General features: G+C 38.8%; 3 protein-coding genes across 5 annotated transcripts; 2 read left to right on the forward strand and 1 right to left on the reverse strand.

Annotated features, from left to right (window-relative positions):
• Window positions 1-645: 645 nt before the first annotated feature.
• RB195_016637 (uncharacterized protein) lies at window positions 646-10,608 on the forward strand (the record flags this gene model as incomplete). 2 transcript variants are annotated; one of them, XM_064183258.1, is made up of 11 exons in its annotated part: window positions 646-648; window positions 1,253-1,294; window positions 2,946-3,281; window positions 3,347-3,397; window positions 3,476-3,650; window positions 3,705-4,091; window positions 4,249-4,455; window positions 4,755-4,858; window positions 7,727-7,864; window positions 7,950-8,036; window positions 10,528-10,608. In XM_064183258.1, the coding sequence occupies 11 exons, from the start codon at window positions 646-648 to the stop codon at window positions 10,606-10,608; spliced, it is 1,611 nt and encodes a 536-aa protein (XP_064039138.1). The 2 variants fall into 2 exon arrangements, with proteins under 2 accessions (XP_064039138.1, XP_064039139.1); XM_064183257.1 differs by lacking the exons at window positions 646-648; window positions 1,253-1,294; window positions 4,755-4,858; ... (1 more) ...; window positions 7,950-8,036; window positions 10,528-10,608 and having other exon boundaries at window positions 3,123-3,281; window positions 4,249-4,463.
• Window positions 10,609-11,201: 593 nt separating this feature from the next.
• On the forward strand, window positions 11,202-16,048 carry RB195_016638 (uncharacterized protein; the record flags this gene model as incomplete). 2 transcript variants are annotated; one of them, XM_064183260.1, is made up of 9 exons in its annotated part: window positions 11,202-11,300; window positions 11,405-11,542; window positions 11,608-11,700; window positions 12,834-12,925; window positions 13,133-13,255; window positions 13,337-13,400; window positions 15,117-15,215; window positions 15,850-15,936; window positions 15,998-16,048. In XM_064183260.1, 9 exons carry the CDS (start codon window positions 11,202-11,204, stop codon window positions 16,046-16,048), a joined length of 846 nt encoding a protein of 281 aa, XP_064039140.1. The 2 variants fall into 2 exon arrangements, with proteins under 2 accessions (XP_064039140.1, XP_064039141.1); XM_064183259.1 differs by lacking the exons at window positions 15,117-15,215; window positions 15,850-15,936; window positions 15,998-16,048 and adding an exon at window positions 13,494-13,688.
• RB195_016639 (uncharacterized protein) lies at window positions 14,177-14,449 on the reverse strand (the record flags this gene model as incomplete). The annotated part of the gene is made up of 1 exon (XM_064183261.1): window positions 14,177-14,449. One exon carries the CDS (start codon window positions 14,447-14,449, stop codon window positions 14,177-14,179), a length of 273 nt encoding a protein of 90 aa, XP_064039142.1.
• Window positions 16,049-20,787: the final 4,739 nt, after the last annotated feature.

A 20,787-nucleotide genomic window follows, 5' to 3' on the forward strand; every position in this document is an offset into this window, starting at 1 on the left:
AGATATAAAAGTGAAAGGTAAAATAAAGTAAAACTAAAAGAAAATAATAAAAAGATGAAAACCTATGTTGATTGTGGTTGTTTAAAAATAAAATAATAAATACCTATGGTATCGGTAAGATATGATTTGTTATGATAAGGACAAAAACCAGTTTGGTTTTACGTTCTTCGTTCAAAAATGAGGAATTACTCGCAATTTTACACCAATTGCTTCGTATTTGTCGGTTTCTATTTGCGGTTAAGATTTTTAGCATTAACTCGCTCCAAAACTATTTAAACCAATTAACAAGAAAGAACTTTTTGATTTTTTGAAATTACACGAATTTATGTGAAGGGTTGAGCGTTTGAGTACATGCGCGTCTTGTGCTATTTACAGTTACTGGATCTAAAGTCAACAAAGAGGGCGCACGTCCGGTTGGTCTCGCTAGTATGTAGAAGCATATGTGATGATGAGAGCGGCGGTTTTGATGATGTGAAGATAAAATGAGTTATGTTTATCGTATATGTATGCGTATAATGTAACGACCAGTTCTGTTTCGTAGAACGGAATTCAACACATTAGCAAATCAAGCAATACACACACATCGTCTCCGTATATGTATGGAACAGATTTGGTAGCAGCAGCAGCGGTCACGGAAATGTTTCAATGGTCGGTTCTTCCGAAAAGTAGGTGTATCGTTCGAAACAAACATAGTTTACAAATATATAGTAACGAAAATGCAGAATATTTCCTACAAATCAACATCTAAAAGATTTTATATGAACTCATCTGAATTCAATTCACCTGACGACACAACTCTTCACACCAGTATTAGTGATGAATTATTCCTTCGACGCCTAGCTTTTACTTATCGTAGTTGTGTAAAGAGTTGCTTCGTCGGGAGAATTGATCCGTTTGCTGTTCTAGATCTATCTCTGAGAAATTTCAGATGAGATAAGGATACACCTTCAATATTTCCGGGAATTCTCCCTTTAAAGGTGACATTGAATCATAATTTGACGGAAGATCGTAAATACATCGGGTCGAAGCCTTAAATGTGAACCACCAGAAGCAAGAATAAATTCACTGAAGTGAATCCAACGGGAAAATCCACAAAATCCACCAATATAGTTTACGATTCTCTTGTTCCTGAGGTCCCTTATTCTTACCTCCACGCCTAATGTTTTTTACCATGAGGTAGAAAGTGTCGTCCACCACAACAAACAAAGTTGAGGGTTTCCTTGGCGTAGCATCCCTATTCTATTTATTGAAGCTGAACGAACGAAGCGACAAGGAACAAGGATCATTGTTTGAGGTGTGACCCGATGGGAACGTATTCTTTGAACGAATACACAGCCAGCCATTATAGAAAACGAGTTCCGTATGAGGTGAGGAAGATTCTCGACGAAGGTAACTCGTTGTGCTAAATAATAACTGTACCTTGCTTGGAGGGGTGAAAATGGAATAGATTTTGAGAAATATTGAATTCAGGAGAGAAAGCTGCTGTTCAAAAGGGCAAAAAATATTTTAAATATTTGAGTAGGATTATTTGTCGTTGTTGCTTTAGCAAGCTATTTACATAATTACAAGCACCATTCATTCGTATTCCTCAAGGTGCCCTCTTATTAATTAATGTGATTCCTAAAAATCGATTAATGTAAAGTAAACAACCTATATGACGCGTATCTTTAAAAACACTCGAAAATCGAAGCGTCCTGATGTTTTCATGGAAATTTCTGAACCCTATGTACGATTCATGATGTAGTTTTTTGGGACGAGTTCTAGCCTCTACAAGATCCGTTCAAAAATATCAACCACTTAGCAAATATAAAAATTTCCTATATACTGACTTCAAATGAAAACTGACCACCTAAAATATAGTGTTTTGGATTATTTTATAGGTCCCATTCGGAATCACACGATTATTAATAAAGTAAAAATCAAAAAAATAAAGTAAATGACAAATAAAATAAAATAAATAAAATAAATTAAATTAAATTGATAGAATGAATAATAAATAAAATGAATAAAATGATTATATTATGTTTAATTAAATCGTACAGCGTTACGCAAATAAAAAGTAAGAAACGTTCATTATGGAAAAAATCATTTTGAGTGTTTCTTATTCCTGTTCTTAGAGGTTTTTTGCCGAGAAAAACGCATGTTTGATATTTTCACTTTTTTCGAAACTAGACCTTCCTTATATATATATATATATATATATATATATATATATATATATATATATATATTCACCCATGGACTTAATTTAGATTTGAATCTCAGGATTCAGCAGCAATATTCCTTTCATTTCATTTCTGAATTCGCCTTCTAAGCATTGTTATCAAATGAATAATCATCGCTTACTGCAAAATACCTTTCAAAAAAATCGTTCATTTGCTGAGGATTAAATCAGGATGCTGACATTAGTACGTGGATTGATCATATGAAATCATGAAATGATAGTGACATTAAATAAAATCGTTGAAAATTTTGGAAATCCACAAGGTTGAATTAATCATTATGTCCGTTTTCAGAGTTGTAGCGGGGAATATTTTATCACGGAAATATTAACTGTTGTTATTGGGTTCAACTCGTCTTTTTTTTATTTCGAGAAATGTCAAAAATTGTACAATGTGTACAATCACAAGTTTGTTCTATAGAAGTTCGTCCCATAAAGCTAAAAATTCACTCTTTACGATTTTTTCTATTGCGGATTCGATAATAGATTTAGGCAAATCAAGAGATATCCCCTGATCATGGTTATTTGTGCCCAATTCAGCTATCTTGGTCTAAGCGTTAAAATTCTAAACTAAATGATCCAGAAATTTCCATGGAATTAATAGGTCTTAAGCGAAATTTTGGTAGATGGCCTTATATTTGTCAAGGAAAATTACCAAGTTGATTCTTACTCCATAATTTCTATATGTAAGGTCATGAAAGCTTTGTTATGATGACATAGATAGCCTATTACGGCATTAATCACCGCTGATTTGATCAGCGAAGCTAACGGCTACCGCAACGACCACCAGCGACTACCGTACCCTGTTCATCGCTACCAGTTCATTGCTAATCGTTCAGCGGAACCGGTTCGATGCCGCTACTATAAAATGATGTCAAAGCGACGTAGATCAGACACAACGATGTCCGACGAGAAGTCAAAGCTTGCCGAGGCTGAAGGCCTTAAACGGCTTGCTTTCTTTGGCATTGCCATCTCTACCGTCGCCACTCTAACGGCCATCATTGCTGTCCCTATGCTTTATAATTACATGCAACACGTGCAGTCTTCACTTCAAAATGAGGTAATTTTTATTCCTTTCTCAATTCTTTCCTTACTCCTATTATTTTTCCTCAATTTACTGTTCAGGTGGATTTTTGCCGCCACCGAACGGATGGTCTTTGGGATGAATTCCATAAGGTACTCATTTTATGTATTTCACATTTTTCTCTATTTTGGAATGTTTTGATCATCTCTTCAATATTTATATTTGTTCAGTTCGAGTCAATGAAAGGAGTAGACAGCCGTATCAAGAGACACGTCTGGCAACAACATTTCCGTGTCCCTGCACGTGCTCGTGGAGCTGGCACCTACGCCCAAGGTGGAGGTGGTGGTGCAGGAGCCGGAGGTGGCGGAGGCGGTTATGCCGGTGGTGCCGTTGGCGGAGGCGGAGGTAATTTTGCAGTGGAAAACCTGCGTAAATTTGTTTCAAGTTTGAACTTTCTAGGTGGTGGCGGTGGATGCTGCTCATGCGGTATCGGTGCTGCTGGACCTCCAGGACCTCCTGGTGCTGATGGAAATCCTGGAAAAGATGGCAACGCTGGAAATCCAGGACAACCTGGAGCTGATGCATCGGCTGGAGCTGGACCAACAGCAGCTGATTTCTGTTTCGATTGCCCACCTGGACCTGCTGGACCAGCAGGAAACGCTGGACCACCCGGACCTCCCGGAGCTCCTGGAGCCCCAGGAAATAGCCCACAGTCGGCTGGAACTGGACCACCTGGACCAGCCGGTCCCCCTGGACCACCTGGAAACGACGGAGCTCCTGGAGCTCCAGGAAACCCCGGAGGTCCTGGACAGGTTGTCGACGTACCTGGAACCCCCGGACCTGCAGGTGAACCATTGCTCTTGATCGTTTCATTGATATATATTAATATATCCTAAATATATGTATAGCTATTCGCTTGCATATTTTAGTGTGTATGTGAAAGTATAAGGAATGTTCTTACATCAAATGACGGCGGAAATTGAAATCATTCTAATGTTTTTAGGACCACCAGGACCACCTGGACCACCTGGACCAGCCGGAAATCCTGGAGCCCCTGGAAGTTCACAACCTGGTCCCCCTGGTCCTGCCGGAGATCCAGGACCAGATGGAGCTCCCGGAAACCCTGGAGCTCCAGGAGGTCCCGGAGATGCTGGAGCGCCAGGATCAGGTGGTGGTTGCGACCATTGCCCACCGCCTCGAACTGCTCCTGGTTATTAAAGAATGTACGACGGCTGAAGCGCTGGCAGTGGCGTCCGCTACGCCAGTTGTTTGGGTTCCAGTGCCAGTTAGTAGATTTCTGTCACATTCTGAGTACGAGTCATACCAGGATAATAAATTGTTCACTAAACATATTGAAATGATCTGTTGACATTTATCACAATTTTGTTTGTAAAACATTTGGTGCTGGAATTATAGAATCAGCAGAAGCTGCCGAAAAACATGACTCACCGGGGGCCTCTCCCAGTTTCGTGTCTAATTTTTCCACAAGCATGCTCTTGGTGATTCTAGTGCATTGTTTACTAATAGAAATCGGATGCTACGGCGAATTTCTTCCTCTCAACATTTCGATAATTCGACCAAATCAGTTGGGAAGCTTTGGCGCAAGGATCGAGGTAAGCAGTTCTCGATCTGGATTAGGAGTCACGTCCGTTGTTTGTTGTCGTTGCGCTCGTTTTTCCGCATCGTAGACTGGTTGTTGATTTGTATGATTGACGTTTAAGGAAATCGTGGTCACAGTTACGTATAAGGATGTGCTTAGATTCATTCTTCCTTATCATTTCCAGTAGTTAGTACCATAGTTAGGGGACCACGAATTTCAGCAGAATTTTCCATAACGTTGATTAGCGAATATGAACAATGAACTTAGGCCAATTTACTGTGTGAACAGTAAATTACCGATTATTATGGACAAACGATTCGTTTACAAGAGGACGACTGTATCCTGGAAAATTTCGGGGAAAATACAACTCAAGATCAATTACATTTTGTCCATTCTTCTCTAGAAGTATTTTTTTATTGTTGCAGTGTAGGGAGAAAAGGTGGATTTTGTGAAAATATTGCATTTTATATTGTGATTGTCAGCAAATTAAGATATGCACAACGGTTTTTAGTGGAATTCTCAGGTTTTTGTGAGGTTACGATAAAATGTACTCTAGCACTCTATTGCTTATTTTATTAAAATTTACTTTATATTTTATTAAAATATTCCAAAATTTTGACGCATCACATATGCTTTCAATAATTGCAAGGATTATTGTAATTGGAGGAATAAAATTGAAATCAGAATTCTAAATAATTGAACTCGTTTAAGTGAATCCTTATGGGATTTCTTTTTGGAGATCTGCAATTATTTTTTGGATGTGTATGTCCTAAAGTGTGACGCCTATAGTCGGCAACAAACGAGTTTCGTTGGTTGAATACGATGCACCTTTTGTTATGGTGTTATAGCAGAAGGAAGAGGTGAATGTCGAGCAGAGAGAGAGACAGAGAGAGAGAGAGAGCGTGCGTTGCGGACGATGCATCGCGTTCACTCGAATGAACATATTCTACGCCAACTATGCGTAAGGACCGGCTAAGCTTAAATGAGTCTAAAAATAGTAATGAGAATTAGACGGATCGAACAAAATATTATGTCGCGGTCAGATATTCTATTTATCAATCTTTATTATTATTATTTGTTATTAATTTCTCCATTTTTTATAAAAATAAACAATAAATAAAATAGAATAGAAAATAGAAAAATAAAGTCAAAGTTAAAGTTGGCTTTATTCTTCTATTTTTTAATTTATTTTATTTATTACTTATCATAATTACCTATTACTATTTCTACTATTATTAATATTCTATCTAGTTGTCGACAGAAAATAAGATGAAAAATGAAGCTCTTTTCTGCAAAATGCGTTGGTACTTTATATTTTATTATTTATATTTTAATCAAATGTTTTATTATTACTAATATGTTTTATTACGATTAGTTTGTTTTTACTTGTGATTTTTCCTGGGTTACTTTAGTTAGGTATGTTTAGGGCTATGTTTATGCACATTTCTACCAATGGAGCCGCAAAATTGACTACGTTTTCAAATCGAGTAAAGCTCCAGAGAAAAAAAAAAGAGAGAACGACTCCTCCGTCTCACACTGATAAGACTATATTTTTAAGGAAATGTGAAATTTCTCTACTCATGTTAGGAATATCCTTAGATTGAGCTCAATTCACGGTTGAATAACGGAATTTGGTAAAATATCCCTTCAATATTCTTTTTGTCTATATGAAATGTACGTAGGGTTGTTAAATTTGGTATGATTTATGACAAACAAAAAATTACAGTCAATTATTTTGCAAAATTTGCTTTCTTGCTAACTGCTTTGGCGAATTTCTTTAACAGAATCCAGAAACAGTACGCTAAGGAGACGTTCCATGCGTGAAATATTTTCTTTTCTGAAATTAAATTGAAATTGCAAATATGAATCATCCGTCATTGCTTCATTTCCTTCATCAAATAATTGCGTTCCAGAAAATATTTGTGCGGAAAAGACAGAAAACAAAAGCATGTCTGAGCAAGGATTAATTGTTAGCATTTTTTAATAAGATTTTACGTACAGTCCGATCAAAACACCCTATTGTATGAAGCAATACAGCGTCTACCGTCACGACAAAGCTAGACGGATCCTTTTCGTCACCATACGCGACGTTTTTCCCTAACTGCTTACGTAAAGAAAATGGTTTTATCATTGCGTATTATTGTGTGGTAAGCTCAGAACAATCTGATTTATGGTGCAATTACGTAAGCGGTCACGCTCGAGCCGACGCAGTAGCGCAGTCGATCAGCTCCGCTGCCGTTTGGAGTCGGTGAAGGTCCCATCGCCGGCGCATCTGCTCATGATTGGATCTTCACTGGACCACAATTCATGTCCTTTAGAGATCCGATTCCAGCTTACCGATATTATAGTCTCACTGGTGTCTAATATAAGTACGCGACGATTGGACGCAAATCTTCCGCCAGAGTATAAACTGAGAAAAAAGTAGAGAAAGAGAGAAAAGTAGAGGATACATTAAGTTCAAAATATTTGCTTCATTCTTAAAGATCCAAAATGAGTCATCCGTCCTCATCGACGTTCTGTGCAAATAAAACTACTTACGGTAAGACCTATGGTACGCAATGGCAGTGTTGTTTGTTTAGTTTGTTTACTAAGAACAATTTTTTTTTGAATAGCAATAAAACAACAGTTTAGTAAAAAAAATAGGCCTGGAAGAAGAAAGAAGATTATTAATAGAAACAGAGAGTAGGATCGACCGCAAAAATGAACCATATATATTTTCTTTGTTCGATTTTTTTTTCGCAGATTTTACCAAATTTATGTGCTTTCTGTGACTTTGCTGGGTAATCTGTAAGTTCTATTTGAAACTTAATGATTGTATTTTGATCTCCTTGAAAAATTCAATCAATTTCTAAAACCATTAACAATTTCTATTTATTTCTAGCAAAGTTTGAATGAGGCCGTTCGAAACCTCTCTGGAATCATTTCTGTTCGTAACTATGGAGATCGAAACGTTAGCGCTGCCGCTATTCGGAAATGTTCTACAAGCTTTAGTACTGCTACATCAATAACGATAATAAAGGTGAACAAAACGTTAAAGCTTTGAAAAATTCCCTAATCTTTTTAGAAGACTTCTTCAATGGAATTTCCGCTTTTCTCGTTTTCAGGATGAATCAAAGAAATTTTTGAAGGAAAAAGTACGATTTAATGATGATTTCTTTTTTGAAACAAGCACGTTTGTACTGCTTTTAGAGGTACGTATACATCCAGGGTGGGCTAGGGAAACGGGAAATTTTGAGTTCACCTGCTGATGGGCCTGAGGAGTTGATGGAGGAGTGAGAATGGCATCTTTCAGTTCACATTTGCTTGTCATTTCCTAATCATGGTTCAGAGGATTGGTTCACAACACACACTTTCTTCTTTATAAAAATGGTTAAAGATTGCTTATAGCTTTTTCTGGGGTTCGATTAGTACGTTGCCCTGGATGTGTCTTTTTTTAGAGCTCTACTAGTCCCATCGAAATTTGAAACCCGTGTATTGATGACGTGGCAACTTGGAACCCGGGAATGACCGTTCGAAATCGTAATAAAGTCAACATTTGTTGTAAAACGACTTCACAGCAAATGGACGTTATGAATCGATCCACTGATCCATGAATAGTGAATGGCAACCACTTATATACGGTAGGATGTCATTCCCACTTGTCTACCAAATTCATATGGGTTGCCTCTGCTACAAACGAAATTTTCCTTTTCCTCCGCCATTCTGTGGTCAGCGCACTAAGCTACGAGGGTTTTGACTCTAACTCGCTGCGCACTGGATTCAGAAGTCAGCAACGATTTGTTAAGTTTGATTGTGTACTACTTTCTTAAGCTGAACCAAGATTGTTATTGATCGAATTCTTCGGATGAGAGCTTTTCTGTCGCTCATGATGCGTTGTTTTCGCAAACATATGACCGCACTGGTGTTTTCAAATTTTATTTCACACACTTATTATTTTCCGGGCCCTTTAGCCCGAATGTACCATTCGGTCGCCATTGCTACAGTTGAAACAAGAAGGATTAGCGAGGCGTAGAAGATCATTCTGAAATATTTGGATGTTTTGGAAGAATCCTCTCTTTTGAAGGAAGAAGAAGGTATTGAGAAATGGTGAGAGAGTAGCTATGGCAGCAACTGCGAAAGGAAATGTCCGTTGTTTGAGTCAGTAAAGGTCCAAAACGCTGTTTCCAAAACAAGGCAATTTCGAAAGATTCTTAGGCTGCTCATGGAGGGTGTGGACTTGGAGTGGATTGACTCAATTTCGCCCCTGCTCCTTTTATGCACCGCTCATATAATCGTTCATAATGGACTTTTACTTTAAATGATGGCGTTGAAAATGGTTTTAATGGATATGCTGTGTTTTGAAAATGAGGAAAACCGAATTTTAATTTCAAATGTGATGTGCGCGTGATTGAACAGCTCAAAGTTTTATGCAAATATTCAGATCTCAAACATAGATTTCAAATAGAAGCATTGCTTTTGGTGTTAGGGATGATATATGCAGCGCCTGAGCACAAAAAGCGAGCGATTAATAAAAGTTCGCTACCAAATCGTGAAACGACGTATTTGATCCGTATGCGCTGGAGAACGATTTAGTAGAATTATCCTTAAAACAATTTTGAGAATATTCCACGAAATCAGTCTGAACTTCAGTAAAATGATAGACATTCTCTGTTCTCTCCAGTCAATCCTCAATGGCTGGAGCCAGGACTTGAGTTTCCATTGCTTTGGTGGCTCTTTTCCATGTGATGTCCACTATTCCTTGTGTGTTTCGTTATTTTTGATCATCAACGAGTCGTCTACGTTGACACAATTCACAGAAATCCTAGGGTCATTGCTACAGCTCCCACATTGTTTTCGAAGTGTTTAGCATTCGACATAATAAACTGCGCAGGAATCGCGCTTTTCCATCATTTCTAATACTCAAACAAGAGAAATTAAACGAGATTAAATGGTCAATTAGATCAATTACTTCTTCAATATTTCGATCTTTTCCCCTAAACGATGTTTCCAATATGTTCTGTGGTGGACTACCACCATCCATAACTGAAAAACAGGACTCGAAAAGGACGTTTATTTCAGGAAACCGCACGAAATGAGAATTTATGTCCATGAATACCTCTCTATGTGCTTTTCTTCTCTTTCTCTTCAGACACAACACTTAACAAATCGTTGCTGACTTCTGAATCCGCGTGCACAGCGAATTAGAGTGAAAACTCTCTTAGCATGATCCACTGAATACAGGATGGCGGAGGGAAAGGGAAATTTTGACTGTAGTAGCGGCAACCTTGTGAAGTTGGTGGGGGTGACATCTTTCACTACACAAATACTCGTCATTCACTAATCGTGTATCAGTGGATCGATTCCACAACGCACATTTGCTGTGAAGTCATTTTACAAAAATGATGACAGTAAAAAAAAGTACAGTACCGAAATGGGACTGGCGCTCAACGGCTCAACTTTCCCATGAATTTTACATATTGGAGCTTCACCTACAGATATGTACGTTCAGATGGTGTGGATTGTTCTGCGGGTGGTCGTTCGGTTTAGGTCCAGCACTGCTGCGTGTTTCCGTGCTTCCTCACAATTCCCCTTTGAGCAGCAATAACTCCTTAGGTCTACCACTACTTCAAAATTTTCCATTTCCCTTGGCCACCCTGTACATTTTGTTTCAATTTATTTCCATTGGAGTGCTGGATTATTTAGAATAATAGAAAACTTTGCAAGACACATCAAAAAATGCTTGCTTCAGCGGCACCATGTAAAATTGAAGGTTTCGAGAGGTAAGACAGTTTTTTTAATAAGTTTTTTTTTTAATTTTTTTATTAATACATCTTTATACTATTTGTTATGTCGTTCAGTTTATAAAGATGCTCTTTGATCAGTCTAGGAGAGAGAAATCAGTGGTCGGATTTTTTTCACCGATGATTTAAATCCAAGGAAATTTATTTCAAAATTACTTTAATTTCCCTCATGAGGACTTTAATTTTTCTCATATTTTTCCTAGAACAGTTGTCCGGAGTAATTCGAGTGTACATACTTCAAAGAATATCCGATTTCTGTCTATGTTCTGATCTAAATCCTCAAAGTAAGCACCTAACCACAACTACATAAACTGTTATCCAATCAAAATAATCATTTACCGGATCGATGAGGGAAGGATAATGACTATTGTGCTGTCTATGATTTTAATTGGAAGGATTGGATTTTTTTTTTTCGCTGTTGAATGAAGAACAAAATTCTCACAAAACCAGGAAAGAAACTTCTGGGATAATGGGATACATTATTCACTTCGTTAAGTTTTTTTTTTGAAATTTGTGCCTCTCATAATTTTCTTCCTTGTTTTAATTTATTCCAACTAATAATTCATATATATTTTAATGCCATCATTCGGTGTACTCAACATTTGCCCCGGGAAACGATGGAATGATTTTTATGCAGGAGTGGATCTGTTCAGACATGAAATCCTTCACAGTTTAGTGAGTGTTTTGTGATTTACGATCAAAATTTTCTACTAATTTTTATCCTCAATCGCATTTAAAAGTGAGGTCTTTAGGAATTTCCTACTGTTTGTTCACTGCAGGGTTTCGGCACACTCCTACCATCTAAGGACTCCCAAAAAAGTCCACCGAACGTTATGTATAACTGGACCTATCCATGGAGTATGATGTCCAGAAAGCTGGCAAAGCGACGATTCCTTGATTTTGCTGGTGAAGCTGTAGTGAGTTACGATCAGCACGACAACACGGGAACTTTTCCACTCCTCAAATGAGGAACTCTTTCCAGAAGGAGGCAAGAAGGCATCTCGGTTGCGAATCGCTAGTCGGAATTGAGACGGACTCAGCTGATAAGATCCATTTGAACGAATACATCTATGGAGTAAGTGATACACTTCTTTTTTTTTTGTGGATAAATCCTGTGAAATCAAGTGACGAGGAAAAAATACGAAGATTGCGGAAATGAATTCAAAAAAGACTGTCTCATTTATAGTTATTGAGGGGAAAATTGACATTGACTAGTACGAGAGCTGGAAAAACAAAATATCTTGAAATAAAAAATGTCTTAAAGTTTTAGTGCTTGAAGAAGCATTTAAACTTCTTGTTTTAGTTGAAAGCAAAGAGGGAATTACAGTTGCAGGAGCAGTTTATGTTTTCCAGACATTTATTCTCTCTGGAGTTTATTCGTAAGTGACCGCATTTTCTTCAGAATCCTGAAAAAAGCCTTTACTTCCGTCTAAATTTGTGAAAAATAGGTTCACAAGTAGTCGTTTAATGTTAGTACAAAAACGTTTATTATTAGCTAAAAATTCGTTTAAAATTAAAAAAAAACTAAATTAAGCTAAAGAAAACTAAAAATTCGACACCTATTTGATTATGAGTGAGGGGTTTCACTGTGAAACTGTCTTTCTATTGTATTGACTTTTTCGTCGATTTTAAAAAGAGCGACATTAATAGCTGCGGCTCTGTATATTATATATATATATTTATATAATAGTTTGATTAAGTTACTTTCTCAGTTTTTCTGTCTTTTTCCGGGAACCAACCTATAAGAAACAAATCTTCACAGTATCTAACCACCCACACAAGTAGGTAAACCTGATGTCCGACGCTACCGCTCAGTTTTCTAACGGATATTTTTTCCAGATCTCCTGGTTAAAATTTTATATTCTACGGGAAATCAGTCAATGTTATACATGCATAAAAAGTCTGGCATCTCTTGTGCCTGCTGGTTAGGTTCCACGTCTGTGCAGCCGGACATAAAGGATAAAAAGGGCAAACTTTCTGGCGTCGATCAATCCGACTGAGACTAGTGCGAATTCGAACCTCCGATCGATCGTGTAGAAAGCGGATACTCTAATCGCTACACTACACCCGCTCCACCTGGCCATAACCCGCTTTTTTTTCTACAACAGAAATGTGATACTCTACAAAAAATCCAATTATTTTTACCATACGGTTAGGTGATTTTCAGAATGATAGAATTTCAGGAGAATGAATTCGGTCTATTTCCAGAATGAATTGATGACTCCTGTCCTCTCCAATATTTCAAATCGTTTTTCATATATTTCCGCTGCAATACTAGAGGAAACCCATCTTGGAGACAAGTAAGTTTACTTTTTTTTATTGTCAGGTGGTTAAAATGCATATTATTTTCAATTCGGAGGAGCATGAAGAAGAATGGTTTTTTTTTTTCAAAGAAATCTATTAATACATATCATTTTATACCATTTAAAGCAATAGCAAACAGTGATAATAAAAATAAACCGGGACAGAATAAGTGAAATGTTGTCAAATAAACATTGCTGTTACAGGCAATGGTACCGTGTTAATCGTTCAGCGATTCGCCACGAACACAATGCGCTATGGTACGGTAAAGGATGGGGTTGTACGTTCGCTGAACGGAGTTGTTTCGAGTTTATTGCTGAACGTATCAGGTCTGTTTTCTCTCCTGAAACTTATCACTATTTTTCATATTATATTTTTCTGCCATTTTTCTGACAAACAGCGAAATTCAGGGCAAGAAAGTCCACTTTCCCATTCTGCTCGCAAAGCGACTACGAATTCACTGAGAGAAATTATGTAAGCGCAGAAATTATAATAGCAGGTTCATAGGTCCACATGAAAATTTAGTCAGCTTTCCATTTTTTTTTACTTCATTACTTTTTTATTTAGCATACAGTAGAAATCAGCATTATAATCGCCGTTGTTAGTCAATACAGTGTTCCACCGAATGAGCAGTTCAGCAAATCCCTTCTCCGAAAATTTAGGATGATGAGTGTCGAAGAATTCGGGGACCGTCCGACTAATTACACATGCTTGGCAAAAATTCTCCCATCCAAGAAAGTCCGAAGTGCGCGGAATGGGTGATAAATGGAGAACGGGCAATGTCAAGAGGATAGGAATAGGAATAAGATAGGATGTATTTCATGAACCTTCTCCTGCCCCAGTATTGCATCATTGCATGTTTATTATCTTCTTTATTATTGCACACTACATTATCCGTGGATCACGCCATCTAGCTCTCGCCGCGAGTCTCCAAGACCTGTAGCGACAGTGTGGGTCTTCCTGTTACATTTTGACCCGCTTCAATCTTTTCTAGCTTACTATAACTTCTCAGCACGTGCGCTATATTTTCATCAAACCACGATACACAATGGACCGATACACTACTGGGTGCACACGAAGCGGATGCAAAGGCGATATTATATGCCGAGATAACCAAGCCAACTACATTACGATATCGTTGAAAAATCAAATCAATCAAAAAGAAGAACAGAAAAAGACAGAGGCTGATGAAATCGGAGCCTTTCTATTGCCAAGGCTCGAGTGGGCGTAGCTTCGCGGGAGAAGGTGGCCTACACGGCAGCTCGCTGGGAAGAGCGGGCGCATTCGGCTACCGAGCGCGGCAAAGCAGTGCTACCGGCCAATTTTGATCGAGAGAAGCGAAGCGAGTCGCCACAGAGTGGCTCATAGTACAGCATTTCCATCTCCCACAGTGTGGGGTCGGCGCTTGTCTTCGCGGTTGATGTCATCTCTTGCAAAGCGATCGAACCAGCGGTGGACATTCCGGATGGTAGTGGTGCCCTTAGGCAACGTAGTGTTGATGTTGTGGACTGTCCTCTCTCCATTCCACGATGCAATTCATACTAAATGATGGCTCGATGATGCTAAAAGTTAAGGAAAGGTACGCGCCTACATAGATGTTTTAGGTAGAAGCTCTGAGAATGTTCTAAAACTACCGCTTCATTCGTCACATAATGAGCATCGATCAAGAATCGAAAGTTCTGGATTATTCAAGGATCCCCGACAAGATTTCCCCATCCACTTGATAGAATGATAGATGAGTTGTGCTACGAAGATGAAGAAAAAAAGAAGAAAAAAGAACAAAAAAAGGAGAAAATAAAAAGAAAAAGGAATGGAAGAGAGAGGGAAAGACTTACAGCAGAGAGAAGACGTTAAAGAAGGAGACAATGAAACTGCAAAGTAAATACGAATAAAGAAAACTAAATTAACGTGATGACGGCCATTGGTGGTGGTCATTGTTTACTGTGAACATTTTTGTGAGGTCGCGATGCAAAGCAAGAAAGTTCACTTTGTCCAAAAAAGATACCGGCTAGAAATTGAGTAGAATTATGACCACAAGCGTCAAACCTACATTGTATTGTTACGTATTTTCTGATTGCTATAAAAACATTTTACAGTCCACTGTTGCACTTTATTTATCATATATCCGGTACTGTACATTTTTTGTGGTTATATTGTGATTTGTTGTCGCTAAATTGAGACCTGTTTTAGTTTCGTGTGATTCCAACATCCAGGAATCAACTTAGATACAGAATGAAATGCTGGTCTGGCCCAATGATCAACGACACCGCAGCTGATAACGGAATCCTGGTAATGCAGCTTCTTACGCCTTCTCTGAATATGAGTAAACTAAAAGTAATTCTGCCCATTCGGTTGTTGATTTTTTTCCTCAAATTTCGGCTGAGGCACCGGGGCTGAGATCTGCAAAAATTTGAGAAGTTTGCGTTTAGATAAGACTCTATAACTTATACATCAGATTTCTTCCAAGACGCACTCAGTTTCAGAAAGTTCTAGTTTACTTTTAGATCTGGTTTTCTAGAAAGGACTCCTAACGCAGCCAAATTTCTTATAGTTTTTTTCAAACAAACACTGTAAGCTTCAAGAGAACTCAGACAACTTAGCTGAATTCCGATTGGTTTTGAATTTAGTGTCGCCACCTCTTTTTTTGCTTTTTTAAACGTGATAACCTGGTTTTCCTTGGAACCCATAAACTGTAACATGGTGGGAAATTGATTAAGGTGGAATCATTGGCACAGGATAACTACAAATTCTAAAATATATAATTATTTCAAAGCGAGTCATTATAAAAAATCAACCCATCCTTGAAAAACATTGCCTATTCAAGCATCGGTGCTACATATGCACCGAACAGAACAGAAAACCTCCACTTTTACAATTTTTGCCCGAAAATTTGATCTACTCAGGTTTGGCGGATACTTTTCAGCCTTACTCTCTATCCAAGGATCCGGATTCCTTTCTTCGTCATCGCATTGGATCATTTTCGATTCTCAGATTCTGTCCGGTAGTAGCGGTAAGAAATTTCGCAAAAATCTCGTACTTATCAACGGTTACGTATTTTTTTTTTCTTTCAGGCTTTTGCAAAGGACCGTATAGATTTGCCATTGGGTGCTATTATTACTTGAGAAATTTTGTTGCTTTATGAATCGAATAAAGACTGCTTTCACTGTATTATGATGCAAAAAAAGCTAATACGGAAAAGAACCAAATTATGTAGAAAAAAAACCAACTGAGCGGTACTCACGTAAACACAAAGTATTTAAATTAGCAACTATACGCAGTAATCGATGCTTTGTGCGAAAAAAAGAATCCAATTAACGAGAAAATTTCCCTCCTAATTTTCGTTGAAAAATATTGGCCAGCAATCCCCAAACATTCTCCTCTCATTTACGCCACCTTCTTCTTCTCCCCTTCCCAGTTTTTTTTTTCTCTTCTCTCCTCTCCTGCTTTCTCCTCTTCTCTTCTGTTTCCTCTTTTACAGAGTTTGTTGTTCTCAATCAGCTTCTATCTTATAAATATCAATTTCCATGACTTTTCATGAGAAATATCATCGTTGTAAAGATTTACAAAAACTGGAATTTCATAACGATTGTCACGCATGAAATTTAAAGGACACTTCGGAAAAATAGCTCAGTGGTGAGAAGAAGACCACAAGAAAAGTCTAGCATCCGAGAAATTGCTAAGAATGAGAAACACTAAACTAAGGATAACGCTGCGATCAGCATCAAGCCAGCAAAGAGATCACTTAGGGTGACGTTGAGACTGCTAAGGAACGAAAATATTAGGAAAAATATGATGAAGTTATCGATCCAGGTCTGGTCCATGATTAGTGAATAGCAAGCAATTTTGTACTGAAAGTTGCCATTCCCACCTGTCTACCAAATTCACAAGGTTCTCGCTACTACAGTCAAAATTTCCCTTTCCCTCCGCCATCCTGCATTCAGTGGATCAAGCTAAGAGGGTTTCCACTCTAATTCGCAGTTCACCAGATTCAGTAGTCGGCAACGACTTGATAACTGTATTTGTATCTGAAAAGAACGAGAAGAAAAACACATAGTGAGATTCATGCACACAAATTCTGCTTCTATAGTTCTAATCCTCCTTTTTCTTCAAAAATAACGAAACATGCAACAAATAATGAACATCACATGGAAAAGAGCCACCAAAATTGCTCAGAATTCATAATTTCACTAGTACGTTCTACAGCACAGACGAACCAACTATGTCGTTTCACGATTTGATAGCGTCCTTTTATTAATCGCTCGCTTTTTTAGCTCAAGCACTGCATATATTATTCCTAACACTAAAAACAATGCTTCTATTTGAAATCTATGTTCGAGATCTGAATATTTGCATAAAACTTTGAGCTGCTCAATCACGCGCACATCGCATTTGAAATTAAAATTAGGTTTTCTTCATTTTCAAAACAGAGTATATCCATTAAAACCATTTTCTACGCCACCATTTAAAGTAAAAGTCCATTATGAACGATTTTATGAGCGGTGCATAAAAGGAGCAGTGGCGAAATTGAGTCAATCCACTCCATTTTCAAACCTCCCCCCCCCCCCATGAGCCGCCTGAGAGTCTTTCGAAATTGCCCTGTTTTGGAAACAGCGTTCCGGACCTTTACTGACTCAAATAAAGAACATTTCCTTTTGCAGTTGCTGAAATAGCTACTCTCTCATCATTTCTGAATACTCTTTTCGTCCTTCCATTGACAGCATTCTTCCAAATCATGCAAAATATTTCAGAATGACCTTCTACGCCTCGCTAATCTTTCTCGTTACAACTGTCGCAATGGCGTCCGCCATCTGGATTTCGGGTGGGAGGAAAAGGCCAAAAAGAGTCTGAAATAAATAAATAAATATTGCTGACATGAGCGTGGTTTTTCGGACAGGTTTTAAAAGATGCATAGATTTTTCGAGTTTTCAATTCGAAAACCTCGATGGTGGAACGCAACCTAGTTTCGAAAAGTTAATATGACAAGCACTTAAAATGTTTTCTTTTCTGAAATTGAATAAATGAATCATCTGACATTGTTTCTTTTCCGCTTCAAATAATTGCGTTCCTGAAAGTATTTGTCTGGAAAAGCCAGAAAACAAAAGCATGTTCGAGGAAGGATTGATTGCTGGCACTTTTTAATAAGATTGTAGTCCGATCAAAACTGGAATGTTTTGCTCCTTATTCAATTTAAAGGTTCACCTGAAACACAATGGGAGCAGAAAACGGATCATACTGATTTTTGTTGAGCACTGGAAGTATGGAACTTCCACCAAGCGTTCTGGAAAGACCAGCAATAAGATCCTCAAAAGTAAAACATCAAAGATTCAAGTAATTATGAAGGGAGTTTTCCGAGTTGCTCAAAACTCTGATTTGACGCGTGTTGCAGAACTCTACACCTGTGTCGCGACCCGGGTCCACTTCGAGGAGGAGCGGCTTGCATCGGTGGTAGAACTTGGGACCGTCTGGCTGGATCCGGAGGGGCCTGGGCTGGGCTGGCCACCGAATGGCGGCCTAGCCCCTCTAAACTCTGCGGGCTCGCGCCCAGACTCCCATCCTCTGCGCCAATCCCTCTTTTGGGGGCCTCGGGGCTGCTCCCTGATCCTACCCCCCAGCTTAATCCTTTGTGGTTATAATGCGGTAAAAGTGGTTATACATACGTGGTTTATCCTATAACGACACTACACAGCAATGCTCAAATAATCGACGGAACAATAAGGAGGCCTGTCATCAGCTCAGTGGTTGTGGTTCTCGGCGGCAGATGGCTTCTGGTTGCGGTTCGGGCCTAGGAACAGCCAGCCAAGGTTGGATGGTGTAATGCGGACATGCGGTGGTGGTTCGGCGACCTATCGAAAAACACGAGCACAAACTTGCGACACCACGAGAAACGATAAATGATAAAACTGGACCCCGAGTGCTAGGAGCCAGCCTTTGTATACTTATACCCTTATGAACGTGGGTGCGTTACCGTAATATATTGTCAATGGCAATGTTTCCCGCCCGCTGCGTGAAAGAGAGTGCCATCTGGCTGGGAAAGTCGTGCCGGGCACGACAACTTGAGAATGAAAACAAATGTGATCGGTAGTTATCAAAACCTAACAGCGAAGATTTATAGGTTAGGGTTTACTCAGCAAAGATCAAAACAAACCAGTTTATTTTTTTTTATCAAGGCTGTCTTGTTAAGTCGTAAGAGGTCAAGAGCCGCAAAAGAATCCTTCATCCGTCGTTTTCTTCCGTGGCATGGGAAATGACTACTAAAGACGTTTTCGGAAGTTCAGAGAGTCTTCCTTCACCCTTTGTTGCATCTTACTGCTTTTTGTAATGTCCTCAGTGGTGTATATGCAATATTAGGACGTCTGTGAATATTTGGCACTGCGCAATTTCCCTTTTTGACAACGGCAATTTTGTAGTTGATAATGATTTGAAATAAAATTTTTATGTCCCATATACTCTCCCTTATATTTAAAAACATCACCCCACGAATCTGAGGTGGTACGGATTTCAGATGGAGTATTCGTATACGGGATCGTAGATTATGGAGAAAAGGGTGACTCCGTCCATTTCTTCCTAATTGCTGTAAAAATCGGCCCAGAAGGTACGGCTTCGTGCGAGTGCGACTGGAGCGCGCCAGCCTTGTGCACGTGCCGCATCTTTCGGGCCGTTTTTTTTTAAGGCGGTTAGGAAGAAATGGACGAAATCGTCCTCGGCTCCATAATATACGACCCCGTATAGGAACTCTCCACCTGAAATCTGCTCCACCCCAGATTCATGGGGTGATGCCTTAAAGGTATCGTTAGAGCGTGCCATGTTGTTGTATTTGGATCCCCTCAGCTGCCTGTCCGATGGTTTTATTGAATAGAGTGGTGAAAAGACATAACGGATTTTCGGCCGCCCGCACTTGGACGCGGCGCGTGTGCAAGGGTGGCGCGTTGCAGATGAAATCGTCGTGGAAAACGACATTTCGCCGTAAGTTCTGCAAAACATCAAAACCGTTATATGCTACATTAAGGACAATGGCTTGATACGTAGATTTTTTATCATTTCCTTTAACAGGCACGTAATCTGCTCGATTAAGCGACCAGTCCAATTTTTTTCAATCCGGATACCTATCTTGGTGAAGCTGCACTATGTACTGTCCCTCAGATTTCAATAAATTTTGCAGAAATGTTGCAGGAAAAAGTTGAACGTGCTCCATTGGCGCAGCTGGTTAGCGCGTGGTACTTATACGAATAAGCAATGCCGAGGTCGGGAGTTCGATCCTCCCATGGAGCAAACCTTTTTCTCGTTACCTCCCGGTTACAGCGTGTTATTTGTATAGACCTTTTTATTCCAAATGTTAATTTGTTTTTTGGCTGTATTTTAATTGGATTGATTCTGCGTAGTTTTCTTGTCTGGAGCTGGCAAAATTTGTTTGCAAAAGCAAAAAAAAAAAGAAAATAGGAAGTAAGATAAAAATTTTGAAATCTGTAAATCGAAATGACTTTAATGACCATTTGAAGGAGCGTTTCTCTACGAGAATTGGTTATTTCAGGTACGGAAAAAATCATAGAGGCTACAAAAATGAAGTGTTTGTGAAACTGGTCGAAATTTTCTCCATTTTCGTCACCAGGAAACTATGGAGGCTCTCATCCACTGTAAGCGCTCAAACCAGATCTTGTTAGGAAAAGAAAGTCCTAAGCAAGTGCCGAATCGCAAAACCTTAGCGTTCATTGTAGGGGCTTGATAGCTGTTCAAATTTTGGAACAACAAATAACGGAATAGAGCAAAATTCTAAGTTGGACAGTGAAAAAGGTAGACTTCTTCAAATTTAGAAACTTACAAATTGAATTAATTTCAAGAACGAATGCTTTATTTGGAAAATTTT

The sequence above is a fragment of the Necator americanus genome, chromosome II (genome assembly GCF_031761385.1).
Source record: "Necator americanus strain Aroian chromosome II, whole genome shotgun sequence".
Lineage (NCBI taxonomy): Eukaryota > Metazoa > Nematoda > Chromadorea > Rhabditida > Ancylostomatidae > Necator > Necator americanus.